Source organism: Carassius carassius, chromosome 12, assembly GCF_963082965.1.
Source record: "Carassius carassius chromosome 12, fCarCar2.1, whole genome shotgun sequence".
NCBI classification, from domain to species: Eukaryota; Metazoa; Chordata; class Actinopteri; order Cypriniformes; family Cyprinidae; genus Carassius; species Carassius carassius.
Window position 1 is genome coordinate 5,537,548 of NC_081766.1, and position 16,095 is coordinate 5,553,642.

General features: G+C 38.0%; 1 protein-coding gene across 3 annotated transcripts in view; it reads right to left on the reverse strand.

The window, feature by feature from the left end:
- LOC132154528 (ephrin type-B receptor 1-B-like) overlaps positions 1-16,095 on the reverse strand; it is a 228,184-nt gene that overhangs the window by 66,505 nt on the left and 145,584 nt on the right. For all 3 annotated transcript variants that reach the window (XM_059563116.1, XM_059563117.1, XM_059563118.1), the window contains exon 4: positions 9,395-9,550. In XM_059563116.1, coding sequence (XP_059419099.1) covers positions 9,395-9,550 — 156 coding nt within the window. The remainder of the gene's footprint in view (positions 1-9,394; positions 9,551-16,095) is intronic.

Sequence of the window (16,095 nt, forward strand, 5' to 3'; positions counted from 1 at the left end):
AAACTTTTGGTCTGTACTGTATATATATATATATTAGGGGTGTAACGGTTCACAAAGTTCACGGTTCGGTTCGATACAATACACTGGTGTCACGGTTCGGTTTGGTACGTTTTAGATACAGCAAAAAGAAAAAAATTGGCAGATAAATTTCCTTGATTTTTAAAAAATGTTTTATTTATTAAAACTAACAAAGTATGTTTTTTTTTTTACATTGAACAATGATGGAGATTTCCTTTAACCATCTTCTATGGTGTTTTCTTAGCAGCATACTACTGTATAAAACAAAAACAGCTCCTTATAATTTTTTTTTTAAATGTTATATTAGTTATGAACAAATACAAAGATGTAACTTTTTATATGGAACTCTATAACTCTTTATATTGAGTGTGTTTTTACTCAATTGGTTCTCTATAGGGCTTATGTTTTTGGAACAAAGCAGGAATTACGGTCTGTCTGAAATGGGCTCGTGAAGGAATATTGTAACGGGGCTCAATTACATTAAGCATGTTCTTAAAACCTACGTTTTCCACTACAGAGTAAGGTGCTCGCTCACTCAGTACACGCTGAAGGCTCGTTGCAAAATGGCTAATGCGTTTAACAGACCAGAAATAGAAGATCCTCCAATAACCAACAGGTCTGGTGTTTGGGTACACTTTGGATTCCCTGTAAGCTATAATGGTGATGATAGAATGAATGGTAAATAGTAAGGTCTCATATCCGCGGCTATAACGTAAATGTAGCCTACCAATCACCGTGGTGATGTCTTTTGCCCTGTTTGAATCCGTTGGAAATGTCTGTCTAAATGCTGCGGGGATAGTTTGTTGCTTGTATGTTTCTCCTTTTTTCCGTCTTTTCCCAGATACTGACACACTAAGGTGATGTCGGCGTAAATGAGTTGACATGTTTCAAGTATTCCCGCAGGTGTTTTTTTTTTTTTGTATTCCAGCTGGTGTAGCCTACCCTAGATGCGACATATCGTTGTTTTTTTTATCCACCACTCTCTTGCCATCACCATTACAGCTTACAGGGAATCCAAAGTGCACCCAAACACCAGACCTGTTGGTTATTGGAAGATCTTCTATTTCTGGTCTGTTAAACGCATTGGCCATTTTGCAACGAGCCTTCAGCGTGTATTACTGAGTGAGCGAGCGCCTGACTGAGTAGCCTAACATAAACATATAAGTTGGTGTTTTTTTCTTCTTCGGGGGTGTCAGGGGCGTTGCCTGCTACGTCGTTTGGGTTATTGGGCTACCTTGTTGAACGCATATCATTATATTTCACAATTTTTTTATTTTCCAAATATAATTAATTAGTCCAACGAACCGTTCGGTCCATAATGCGTACCGCGTACAGAACCGAAAGCCTCGTACATAACGGTTCAATACGAATACGCGTATCGTTACACCCCTAATATATATATATATATATATATATATATATATATATATATATATTAGTGGTGGGCATAGATTATTTTTTTTAATCTAGATTAATCTCACTGTGATCTTGCAGTGAGTGATTTTCATTTTCATTTTCTTGGATTAACATTACAGCAGCTATAGCTAAATTAGGCACGGTCACTTTAAGAGACGATGAACGCATCCAATATAATACACATCCCATTTTTTCCTCAACTGTTTAATTTCATTTAAGAAATAACTGACAGTTTTTTCGAGCATAATTTCCAAGGTGGATATTTTGACATATTTTGTATGTATTTGTCGGCACAAGAGAAAAAATAAGCAAATTCGATGTTCAAGTGTTTTGAGACGCCTTTCTCTGCGTGAGCCCTGAACACCGCGAGTACAGAATTAGGCTCTTTCACATCTTTTTGTTTGTCCAAACTGCGATTTGTATTTGTTCGTTAAGGTGCAGGAGGGACTTCGAGGAGAACTTCGCAGAAGACAGCTCGGTTCAGTGTTGCTGTCCGTGATACGCGGCTCTCGATCTCTCTCGTGTGCACCGAACACAGCGCGCGAGTAACCAGCTGCTCTGTTCAGCTTTTCCGCGTCTTGTGTTTGGATGCTTTAATGTTTAAATCGACAAGCGGTAAGGCTTAAAAACACGTGAAAAAGATAAAGCTTTCGTGACGATGCGCAGCGGCCCGTCAACTGTCCTAAGCATCTTTTTAGGCTGCCCTCAGCCAGTCGGTTATATAAAATATCAAGGTGAAAGTCATCATAGCCTGCTTAGTATAGACCCAGCTCCCAATCCAACTTTGAGAATAGATTAACGGCGATATTTTTTTTATCGCCCGATAAGAGTCTCACGTTAACACAGCACGTTAACGCAGCATGTTAACACCGATAACGGCCCACCACTAATATATATATATATATATATACAAATTATTATTTATGGACACATTTAATTGATCAAAAGTGAGAGTGAAAACATTACAAAATGTTACAGAAGTTTTCTGTAGCAAGTAAATGATGATCTTACTATCTCTAAAAAAAATTACAAATAAAATCCTGAAAGAAAATATATAATGGTTTCCACAAAAATATTAAGCAGCACAACTGTTTTCAACACTGATAATAATAAGAAATGGTAAAGATCTGAAGAAATCTTGAGCAGCAAATTAGTATATTAGAACGATTTCAGAAAATTGCTGAAAATTCAGCTTTGTGTCACAGGAATAAATTGAATTATAAAATATATTCAAATAGAAAACAGTTAGTAGTGTAAATGAGAAAACAATTAGATCTTATGACTTTGTTCACGAAATTCTCAATTATTACAAAAATATATATGGGCAAATACCGCAGTTTATTGTTGTTTTAACAATAACTTGTCTTTTTATTTTTCTTGATATCTCAGTTTTTTCATTTTATAAAATTTCACTTTTTTCTATTTGATTTCAACAATATATATATATATATATATATATATATATATATATATATATATATATTGTTAGAGTTTTCTAACATGCTGCCTTTGTTAATAAAAAATACAGACAACATCCACTTCTTGCAGTTACAAGCTCACACACACTGTGTTTACAATACTTTCTACTAGATGAACACCAAATCCTGTGAGTGAGTATCAAAGCGTCAGAGATGCGAGGATGAGCGAGACAGACACACTGAGGACCAGTGACAGACATGAGGAGATTCATCCGGAAATGGACATGTGGATGATAAGGAATCGCCTGGCTGCTGCTGGATTTATTCACATTTAACTCTCTCTCGCTCAGACACACTGGCAAGATGCCAACCAGAAAATCAATCATTTAAAATCAAAACAATCATTATTGAGTTTGATCTCAGTTTTCTCATTCTGAGTAGAATACTTGCACTGAGCTTTATGATGCAAATCTGATCGCAAAGCACTATATATATTTGCTAACATTCGATAGTCTGTGGTCAGATTTTTCAGTTTCTTTGCTTTTTCAAGAAATAAATACTTTGTTTCAATTAATTATGTTACAAAAGATTTATTTCAAATTATTTTAATAGTAAATATATCTTATTTACTTTCTTTTCATAAAAAAATCCTGAAAAAAGGTATCACAGAATAATTAATATAATATACCTGTATATGAATTTAGGGATGTGCAAATAATCGCATTAGATTGTCATGTGCATCTCGTCAGTAAAAACGGTCCCGTGATTAGTAGTAAATCACCATCACCTGTTTTCAGATTGAGTGGCGTTCACTACACAAGGCCATAGTTCACTAACAAGCTAGGCAATATCAGGTGATGTTGATTTACCACTAATCATGGGACCGCTTTACTGACGAGATGATGACAATGCAAATTTATATTAAATTAATAGTTTTATTCAGCAACAATCCATGCAATTGATTAAAAGTGACGATAAATAAATGCATAAATACTTTTAGGCCACATTGATCAGAAGTGACAGCAAAACAGTTATGATGTTACAAAAGATTTTGGTTTCAAATAAATGCTGTTCTTTTGAATTTTCAATTTATCATAGAATCCTAATAAAAGATTGCATGAGAATTCGAGCAGTGGAATGCTACGTGTGTGCTGCAAAAATGCTTCATTCATTATTCAGGAACTGAATGCACAATATTTGAAAATGAAAATATGTGTTTATAGACAAACTTCAGCTAATTCAAAATTCAAGACAGGTCATGTAAACACATTCACACTTGAGGAGAACTAAGTTCATTTCCAAAAGGCACTGTGACATATAGCTCTGAGAAAAGTGAAGTTTGGTCTGAGAAGAGCTCTAGCATAGTTTGTTTGCAGACGTTTGACTTTTTGGGGGCCTCTGTGTGTGCACATCCGTTTATGTGTGTGTGATGGTTTGTAGTGGGCCGCTGAAGAAAGCGTGTCTTGTGGGTGTACACAGACATAAGCTCATAGCAGAATCACAGCGAGTCAGACGTCGCTGGCAGAGGATTAACGGCAGCAAAGCAATTACACTGCTTTACAGTCCTGTTCACCACACCTATACACAACACTGACTCCTGCAGGTCAGCCTTCTGTGTGTGTGTGTGTGTGTGTGTGTCTACTGGCTCAGAGAAACGCAGAGAGGTGTTCTCCAGGGATCTGTCTAAGCACAATCATCTTAGTGCTCTTATATCTCTAAGTGTGTGTGTGTGTGTGTGTTAGATGCACATGAACTCGACATGAACCTACACTCTTAAAGGGTTAGTTCAGCCAAAAATGAAAATTTAGCCATAAATTACTCACCCTGAAGTCATCCTAGGTGTATATGACTTTCTTCTTTCAGACGAATTCAGTTGGAGTAATTTAAAAAATTGTCTTTGATGTTTTAAGCTGTTTGATGCAACGCAACGTCATTTCCATGAAACTGCTTCTGTTGTACAACAGTGAGCGCAAGCTATAAGCTTTTGAATATGGATATTTCTCTTACAAAAAACACATAGATTTGCTACAGAAGGCCTTTGTTAAAAAAAATGGGGAAAAAAAATGTAATGGAAAGATTCCATGGATGTTAAATCTTCTTTACAGAACCATAAATGCTAATAAAGAACCTTTATGTTCTAAAAGTCCATACCAAATTCAGTGTGCTCCTGAAAATACAATAATGCTGCTAATTATAAAGGTTATAGACTATTTCTAACAAAAGATTATCACTAAAAAGCATTATTTCCTTCATGAATTCTTTGACATTTGAGGATGTCCCTGGGTGCCCCAGGTTTTATCAGATTCCACTGACTTTTGCAACAATATTGCCCCAAAGGAATAGCTAAATAGACCCACAATCAAACACAGTAACCAGCGTTCCATAAAAGCCTAGAAATATATTAGTTACATCGAATCCACATTGGTCTCTGTTGGCCAGCCAATCCTCAGATAACAAGTTCTGCTCTTGTTCGGCCAGACAAAACTGCTAAATCCAAGAAAGAATGCTTTCTTTCTTTCTTTCTTTTTTTCTTTCTTTCTTTCTTTCTTTCTTTCTTTCTTTCTTTCTTTCTTTCTTTCTTTCCCTCTCTCTCTCTCTCTCTCTCTCTCTTTCTTTCCTTCAGTTTTTAACAAATGAGGATGCTCTTGGACAGACCCAAATTAAAGTTTTGTTACTTTTAGCTCACTTTTGGGGACATTTTTCTTCTCAAAATATCGCCAAGAAAACTTCAACGTACTCACACAGTAACCACCGTTCCACGTAAACCTAGACGCTTTAGCTGCATCGAACCCAGACTTGTCGCCAACCAAGCCCCAGATAACAAGTTCTGCTCTTGCTCAGCCAATCGAAACAGCTAAATCCAAGAGAGAACGCTCACTCTACACGCGCACACAAACTCCAGAACAGAGCTGGTCACCGCATAGCTCCTGGAGAATTAATCTTGAGAATTGTGCTGTCCAATTAACCAGTGAGCTGTCAGCCATCAACACACACACACTCACACACTCCCAGCAGACATTTCTGAGGAAATAATTAAAGTTCTGATTAAGGCTCGAGGCAATTCGGACCAGTCCCGCCGCTCTACTCCCCGCAGAGAGAACCACGAGCCCCCAGAGAGAGATAGACAGGAGTACAGTGAGCCCAAGACTAAGACAGCTGTCCACTCAACCCCCTGAGGAGCTGAAAGAAGGGATAAAAAGTGCTAGGAATGGAAAAGATGGTGTTTTCTTCTCACTGAGGTTGAGACGATGTCATTTGGTACATGACAGATTCCTGTAAACTCTCTCTCTCTCTCTGCAATCAATCATCATGTTAGTCAGATCGCAGACTGGATTCCTTCTTTTATATATACTGTATATACACTTTTTAAAAGTCTCCCTGTAACTGCTAGACACTAGCATTTCATAGAGAAAGAGTCGTTATGAATCACTTTCTCACCATCTGAGATATTAAAATGACCAGATGCCAGCACAGGCCTTCCTCAGAGCAGGTGTTGGGCTAAATCACAAATTGCCATCTGTATATGTTTCACTGAATGCCATTTTATACTCTAAAGGGTGAATTAAAATGCTGAGAGTACTTTCAAATACAGCGTGTGCCACATCAACAGCTCACAAACACAAAAAGGCACTTTAATAGTGCAGCCACATTATACATTCATAAATAATGCAACTATACAGTTCAACTATAGAATACAAAAAGATTAGAAAGGTAGTTAGATTTTTTTTTTTAAGAATAGAATTAGAATAGTGAATGTTAAAGTTAGAGGGTCAAATAAAGATGGAAGAGATGTGTTTTAAGCCGATTCTTGAAGATGGCTAAGGACTCAGCTGCCCTGATTGAGTTGGGGAGGTCATTCCACCAGGAAAAATTTAATCTAAAAGTCCGTAAAAGTGACTTTGTGCTTCTTTGGCATGGCACAATCAAGCGACATTCACTTGCAGAATGCAAGCTTCTAGAGGGCACACAAGTCTGAAGTAACACATTTGGGTAAATGGGTGCAGAGCCAGTGGTGGTTTTGTAGGCAACATCAATGCCTTGAATGTTATGCGAGCAGCTATTGGAAGCCAGTGCAAATTGATAAACAGAGGAGTGACGTGTATTCTTTTTGGCTCATTAAAAATTTATCTTGCTGCTGCGTTCTGAATTAATTGTAAAGGTTTGATAGAATTGGCTGGAAGACCTGCCAATAGTCCAGCCTGGACAGAACAAGAGCTTGAACAAGGAGTTGTGCAGCATGTTCCGAAAGAAAGGGCTTGATCTTCTTGATGTTGAATAAAGCAAATCTGCAGGATCGGACAGTTTTAGCAATGTGGTCTGAGAAAGTCAGCTGATCATCAATCATAACTCCACGGCTTCTAGCTGATTTTGAAGGATTTATGGTTGATGTGCCTAACTTGATGATGAAATTGTGATGAAACGATGGGTTTGCTGGAATCATAAGCAGTTCTGTCTTGGCAAGGTTGAGTTGAAGGTGATGGTCCATCATCATGTAGATGATGATAACTTCAAACTCTTTGCAATTTTTGTTTGAGAAACTCCTTTCTGATATTGCTCCACTATTTTTAGCCGCAGTATTGGGGGAATTGGTGCTCCTCTGCCGATCTTGACTTCTGAGAGACACTGCCACTCTGAGAGGCTTTTTTTATACCCAATCATGTTGCCATTTGACCTAATAAGTTGCAAATTGGTCCTCCAGCTGTTCCTTATATGTACATTTAACTTTTCCCGCCTCTTATTGCTAACTGTCCCAACTTTTTTGGAATGTGTAGCACTCATGAAATCCAAAATGAGCCAATATTTGGCATGACATTTCAAAATGTCTCACTTTCAACATTTGATATGTTATCTATATTCTATTGTGAATAAAATAAAAGTTTATGAGATTTGTAAATTATTCTATTCCTTTTTTACTCACAATTTGTACAGTGTCCCAACTTTTTTGGAATCGGGTTTGTACTAGTAAATTGCATCAGTGTATGATAATCAGTGTATGATGAAATCGTGTATTCAGAGTTGTTCACAGTGTTAAAGAGATGGATTCTCATGCTAAACATAAGTTAAGGCCAAAGTAAAAAAAAAAATAATTTAGATTAATGACTGAGAATTTCTGTGCCGAAAATCTTATCTCTGGGTTGTTACAAGTTGGTAGTTTTTTTTCGATCGTGGATCTAATGACGTAGACAAGAACAGAAGTCTTATATGAAGTCTTATATATATATAGTCCTTATATGAGCATTTCTCCTGGAAAAGCGCGCCCGCGCACACACATTAACCAGGGGAGGGCGAGACCGCGCACATCAATGCGCTTCAAAATCGTCGACAGCGCTGCATAGGATTTGTTTGAGAATGCCTCCAAATAAGTGCATTTTTGGATGTGAGGGAAAGTTTACTGTGTTCAGCTTCCCCAAGAACCCAGCATTACATGAACAGTGGATGCAGTTTGTTTTTCCGGGGAAGCAACGGAGTGTATCAAGTGCCTTTGTGTGTTCTGGTCATTTGAGCGATGATTGTTTTATAAACAAGGCCTAAGTTGACGCTGGATTTGCACTTAATTTGCTATTAAAACATGGAGCCCTCCCTGTGATAAAAGACCCCATTCATGTACGTACAATTGCATCAGATTTCTGTATTTTGTTGGAAATCAGCATATAAGTGAATATATGTTAATGGAAACAACACAAAACATCAGTAGTATAGCTCCGCTCACGGCACGCCTCCAGGAGCTCGGCTTTTTCCGGAAAGAATCTGAAAGGTGTATTTTTCTTTTATGAATATGATAAAACTAACAAACATACAAAAACATACAAACAAACTAACTGTGAGAACTGTGACTGTGTAGTATTTAGCATTAAGCTCCAATTATGTGACCTGCAAAATTATTTTAAAATTAATTCTGAGAGAGATGGACACAATCCAAAAATAAAATTTCCAGATTCTAACTCTGAATAATGAGTAAACAAATAATGACCCAGCAGCAATTTAAAAATTGGAATGAACAGATCAAGATGTTCAAGGTTTTCGGAAACAAATGAATGTATTAATGCAGGCACCCAAGAATAAACTGTCTCTGCAGCAAAACATTTCTGACTGAACATTTAAGGGGTCTAGCAATCAAATTATACATGATATAATTGTATAATGTTAATTGCAGCACTTCAGTTATATATGTGTGTGTGTGTGTGTGTGTGTGTGTGTGTGTGTGTGTGTGTGTGTGTGTAAACGGCAGTCTGGTGAGCATCACAGCCTCACAGTCATGGATTTAATGAAACAAAAACCCTGCAAAAACTGAATTTTTGAGAATAAAGAGACACATGCTCTAAGAATGACATGCATGTAAATCTAAGTAATGCAACTTAAATGCAACTATGCAACAGCTTGAATAGGCATGATGTTTCTGGTCAGCAACTCACTGCCAGTTTAGATCTGTGCTCTCAAACTACTCCTGAAACAATGTTGTGACCTGACCGCTTCAGTTTATTGCTAATTATAATGACAATAACAGTAATATGTTGATGATTATGATGATTATAATGACTTACTAGTGCAGGGCGTGTCTGGCTGCTCTCCGTCTGCTCTGTAGTAGCCATTCCTGCAGACACAGATAGTGGCGGCTTCAGATGTGGACCTGCTGTTGGACGGACACTGAAGACACAAACCTGTACCTTGACTGGACTTGAACGTTCCTGGAGGACAAGCTAAAAAGAGAGAGAAAGCTCTTGTTAGTGAGCTATTTTGTTAACCTCGTCAATACTTGTGAATTACACCTCATGCCTTAAATAAAAATTAAAATAAATAATAAAAAAAAATCATATCTTTTAGATCACAGTTACCCTTTAATGAATCACCCCCTTTAAAATAATCAGCCTGAAATGAAGTTGGACACCGTTTTTGTTTTATCCAGCTTTATGTACACAGTGCCACTTATAACATCCAAGTGAAAGATATAACACACGCAAACACACCCACAAAAAAAAAACAATCACAGAATTGGAAAAGGGATCACCCCTTTGTGTCAGTATTTTGTTGAACCACCTTATGCTTTAAATTACAGAATTTACTCTGTTGGGATTTGTCTCTACTAATTTTGCAATATTTGTCCACTCTTCTTTGCAGAACAGTTTAAGTTCAGTTAAATTTGATGGTGAGCGTTTGTGGACTGCAGACTTCAAGTCATTCCAGAGATTTTCATTGGGGTTTAAGTCTGGGTTTTGACTAAGCCATGCAAGGACATTCTCCTTTTTCTCCTTCAATCACTGTGTGCTCAGTATATACTTTGGGTCATTATCATGTTGGAAGGTAAGCCTTCTTCCCTTTGACAACTTTCTGGCGTTTGATGTTGAGGCCAAATAATTAAATTTTAGTCTCATCTGCCTCAGAATCTTTAAGGTGTGTTTTGGCAAAGGTCAGTATTTACTGCATGTTGTCTTTCTTGAGGAGAGGCTTTTTTTTCTTGCAATCCTCCCATACAAGCCACATTTATGGATAATTTGTGATATTGTTGTCACATGCACACAATGACCACTCTTTGTCATAAATTCCTGCAACTGCTTCGGAGTTGCTGCAGGCCTCTGGGTGGCCTCTCTGACCAGTTTCCTCCTGCCTCTTTCATCCAGTTTTGAGAGACATCCTGATCCACGGAGTTGAGTTGTACCAAGTAACTTGTTAATCTTAATAATAGTATCTTTATAATAGACTTCACTGTGCTTCTACACATTGATACAGTGTGATTATTTTAAATGGGGGTGTGTCTTTTCTATGTAAGTTCAACTTAGAAAAAAACTTGTCTAGACCTCCTGTCCATTCCACTGCTTGCGTCTCCTGTTTTTGTGTTCAAACGTGCCCGTCATTTAGATTTTAAGCCAATTGGATGCAACTAAACGCAAATAAATAACATCAATACATGTATATTCGCTGGTTAAGCTTTAGGTCTGAGAAAAAGCTGATCTAAACTAGAGGTCGACTGATTTATCGGTTTTGCCGATTAATCGGAACCGATCGTTGATTGCTGGAACAATCGTTTATCTGCAAAAATACATGCCGATAGTTTTCCGCGTTTCGTCCGTTGCTTAAGCGGCTGATAGTTTCCCGGGTTGGGTCTGTTGCTGGGGCGGCTGAGAAGGCTCTGTTTTCATTATACAGTGTGAGAGTGAACTCTAGTGGCTGAAATCACTGACAGCACGTGCTGTTTGTTTAGACACTTGACGCTGCACGCTGAACAGAGTGATCTTCAGACAGAAAATCCTGCCGCGCCTCACAGCGCCATTCACATATTTGTTCATTAAATTACATTATATTTGACCCAAATTATTGTTAATGTACATAATGAATTGTATATTGAGCATTTCCATCGAAACGTTTGTCTTTCTGTGGCTGTAATAAAGTCTGTATTTGTCATTTATAGAGCTATAATATAGATTGCTCTTTCCGTTTGCTCCATTTTTTAAACACTGAACTTCAAACTTTTCTTTGCCTCTGTTCATTCTTGAAGTAAACTTGTGTCCATTTGGTGAATAAATAAACTGTTTTAGACCGCTGTTCGAGTTGAATGCGACGCGTCCGGAGTGTGTGTGATACCGGTGAGTTCTCCTGGACTAAGCACTGCTTTTTTATTTTGATCAGATAATCACTTGAGCGTTCAATAACAGAAGCAGTTCAAGTGTGAGAGTATAAATTGTACTGGTATAATTGTAGGGCCCTATGATTTCCGCCATGCAGAAAATGTGGACGGAATCACGGAATCCATTCATAAAAACGGAATTCACAGTGTAGCGCATGTGACGCTCGCGGACTAAATGAGGTTAAAAACACATGAAGAACATCTCCAGAACTGCTCTGAGAGTAACTTCATGAGCATCTGACCATTTGATTTTAGCAAAAGCATCATATCACATGCACAGAATTGTAAAGGTATTATTTTATTTTGCAACCCGTCAAAATAAAAGACACACCATACAAGGGTGAAATACTAGGGTCATGCTGGTCTTTCCATTCAGGGATTCTGAGTTACGGCAGAGAGTGGTGAATAAATTCGGTTTACTTTTCCAGGGTTGGGTTTATCTCTCTGAATAAATAACTGAGGTAATTCCAGTAGTCATTTATCATTAAGGACCCCAGAGATCAGGACTCTTTTTCTTTCAGATGTGATCTGATTAACTGATGAAACAGTGTAGCACTGCTGACACAAACAAAGAAAATAGAGGCACATTTCATGCCGCGCCTTAATGAGTCATATTCCACACTATTGTTTTGCTCTGAAGCAAATTTTTAAGGTTATTCAAGGTTTCTTACAGTAGTTTAGAACTAAAGAGATTGTTAAGACTTTTAGAACAATCTAGAAAGACAATACAATAACAGTATAACCCCTTTAGGAAGCTAATATGTTTCTTTTTGGGTTTTGCATTGCAATGAGATCAGCACACAATGTTCACATGCTCTCGTCTCCACCCAGCAATATTTCATGTCAGCACTAGATCAGTGTAATCTGTCGTTAATTCTTTGATTAACTGGCATTATGCTCGTGACAGATGGGACGTTCCAGCTCACAATGGACCTGGTTGTACCTCTTCACATTTAGCTGTTATTTGCATTCCATTCATATACATCAAGCTCATGAATATGAATTACAGGGCAAACAAGAACTATATGGGGAATTTAAGATGTGGGTTTGATTGCCACACTTATACATTTACATGTAAAGATGGATGAATGAAGGAATGGCAGTTAATTAATAAATGGATGTGTGAGATTTTAGACGTGTAGTGTGAGAGAGGGAGGGAGAGTGTCTCTCTTTTAATGAGGGAGGACAGGATAATTCATCCCTCCCTCCATCTATGAGTGTGAAGGAGTGTGACCTACGCCACGTGTGAAATCAAACCTCTGTTCCTGAATATCCGCAGTCTTTGAAAAAATTAATTAGATGCTGTACAGCTTATTAAAAGTTTAGAGGGTAAGGTCCGCTTTATTACTCTGTTCTTTTATCTAGCCATCTACTCACCTGTGGACTTATTAATTTAGTCGTTTAATAAATAATGGGCAGAGAGAAGAATAGACATATAGGGAGAGGTAGAGCAGGGGAGAGAATAAGAAGAGAAGAGAATAAGAAGAGAATAAGAAGAGAAGAGAATAAGAAGAGAAGAGAATAAGAAGAGAAGAGAAGAGAAGAGAAGAGAAGAGAAGAGAAGAGAAGAGAAGAGAAGAGAAGAGAAGAGAAGAGAAGAGAAGAGAAGAGAAGAGAAGAGAAGAGAAGGATACACATATCATCAGAGGAACATTTGGTACGGAGCCCCTGCCACACACACACACACACACACACAGCAGAATGTGTGAAGGTGTGGGTGTTTGACGGACAGCTTCTGACCCAGTCCATATGACACACACACACACACACACACAATCACACTCCACTGCCTCACTCATTCTGCACAACGCCACGGCAACAAGCACTGCAGCCATGACCTCTGACACATGCAGCCCACTCATATTCACCAAAACAACAGACGGTAAAACTCCTGCACGTGGACACTAATGCTGGAAAAAGAAATATCCAAAATTAAACTCCAATTATCTCACAAAATCATTTAGACTTAATTTATAAAAAGAAAACAAAAAGGCATTTACAGTCAGATGCTTACAATGAAAAGTCATTGCAGTGGTCACTCCAAATGAAAAGAAAAAGCACTTACTTATTCATTAATTAAAATTAAAAACATGATTTCTTTATTACTATGTAAAAATGTTAAATTTTACACAGACACAAATATACATATGTGTGTGTGTGTGTGTGTGTGTGTGTGTGTGTGAGAACAAAAACATATCTTATTATCATCAATGCATTTGTGCTATTTTTGTGGAAACTGTGATTCTTCTTCCTTTTTTCAGGATTCTCTGATGAATAAGAAGTTTAAAAGAACATTTCCTGTATTTGAAGTGGCTTTACTGTCACGGTGAATCCCTTTATTGCATCTTTACTGGATAAAAGTAATAATTTCTTACAAAATAAAAATAAAAATCTTAAAGTTATGTATATACAATATGTAAAGTTGTTTAAATCACTCTTCTAATGTGGACAATTTTTGGTCTTTTAATATACTATATACCAGGAAGGTATATCCATATCCATAAATTGGTGCAATCTGACTACATCTATCACAGCTTACAATATGATTGTCTTATACTTCAACTCTAGCAAGTTAAATAAAACCATTACTACTAATTTGCTGTATAATATACTTTTGAATACTAAAAAGGTGGATTAAGGATACTGTATACTGCATTTGGACGTGATTCCACTGGACTTCCATTTAAAGTGCACCGCGGTAAAAGTGTGAGGAGTGTTAGAAATTATATTTTGTAGTAATCTTTTACCAGAACATGAGACAGGTTTTAAATTTAGACATACGCGGCTTCATTTTACAAGAGTGTTCATTTTATGCTAAGTAGTAGTTGAACCATCAAACAAGCAGACTCTTGAACACTAAAAAAGTTGACCGCCATCTGCTGTAAAATACCTGTAGCTGAAAGACACCCCCTGAGGGCGAGCGCTCAAACACAACACACACAACAGCCTAGCGCTGGCTTCAGGCTTCTGCTGTGGTTTGTCTGAGAAGACCTCCATCTCTGTAGCTGTGGGCGAAGCCTGAGGAGGCAACCATGAGATTGAAGCCTGAAAATCGACCACCCCTACAGACAGTCAGCATATACAGACGTGAACCAACACCTTCACACACCAACTTGAGTTACGGCATCTCAGATCTTTCATGGACCGTTAACAATTTACATTGCAAGGAACCAAACTTCTTTTACCTGACAGATATCAGACGAAGATCGTCATACTGTACATACAAACACATCGCTCACTAATGCACACACAGATCTCACAAGCATCTGAGGGCAAAATACAACCCGAATTCCGGAAAAGTTGGGACGTTTTTTAAATTTTAATAAAATGAAAACTAAAGGAATTTCAAATCACATGAGCCAATATTTTATTCACAATAGAACATAGATAATGTAGCAAATGTTTAAACTGAGAAATTTTACACTTTTATCCCATTAATAAGCTCATTTAAAATTTAATGCCTGCTACAGGTCTCAAAAAAGTTGGCACGGGGGCAACAAATGGCTAAAAAAGCAAGCGGTTTTTAAAAGATTCAGCTGGGAGAACATCTAGTGATTAATTAAGTTAATTGATATCAGGTCTGTAACATGATTAGTTATAAAAGCTTTGTCTTAGAGAAGCAGAGTCTCTCAGAAGTAAAGATGGGCAGATGCTCTCCAATCTGTGAAAGACTGCGTAAAAAATTGTGGAAAACTTTAAAAACAATGTTCCTCAACGTCAAATTGCAAAGGCTTTGCAAATCTCATCATCTACAGTGCATAACATCATCAAAAGATTCAGAGAAACTGGAGAAATCTCTGTGCGTAAGGGACAAGGCCGGAGACCTTTATTGGATGCCTGTGGTCTTCGGGCTCTCAGACGACACTGCATCACTCATCGGCATGATTGTGTCAATGACATTACTAAATGGGCCCAGGAATACTTTCAGAAACCACTGTCGGTAAACACAATCCGCCGTGCCATCAGCAGATGCCAACTAAAGCTCTATCATGCAAAAAGGAAGCCATATGTGAACATGGTCCAGAAGCGCCGTCGTGTCCTGTGGGCCAAGGCTCATTTAAAATGGACTATTTCAAAGTGGAATAGTGTTTTATGGTCAGACGAGTCCAAATTTGACATTCTTGTTGGAAATCACGGACGCCGTGTCCTCCGGGCTAAAGAGGAGGGAGACCTTCCAGCATGTTATCAGCGTTCAGTTCAAAAGCCAGCATCTCTGATGGTATGGGGGTGCATAAGTGCATACGGTATGGGCAGCTTGCATGTTTTGGAAGGCTCTGTGAATGCTGAAAGGTATATAAAGGTTTTAGAGCAACATATGCTTCCCTCCAAACAACGTCTATTTCAGGGAAGGCCTTGTTTATTTCAGCAGGACAATGCAAAACCACATACTGCAGCTATAACAACAGCATGGCTTCGTCGTAGAAGAGTCCGGGTGCTAACCTGGCCTGCCTGCAGTCCAGATCTTTCACCTATAGAGAACATTTGGCGCATCATTAAACGAAAAATACGTCAAAGACGACCACGAACTCTTCAGCAGCTGGAAATCTATATAAGGCAAGAATGGGACCAAATTCCAACAGCAAAACTCCAGCAACTCATAGCCTCAATGCCCAGACGTCTTCA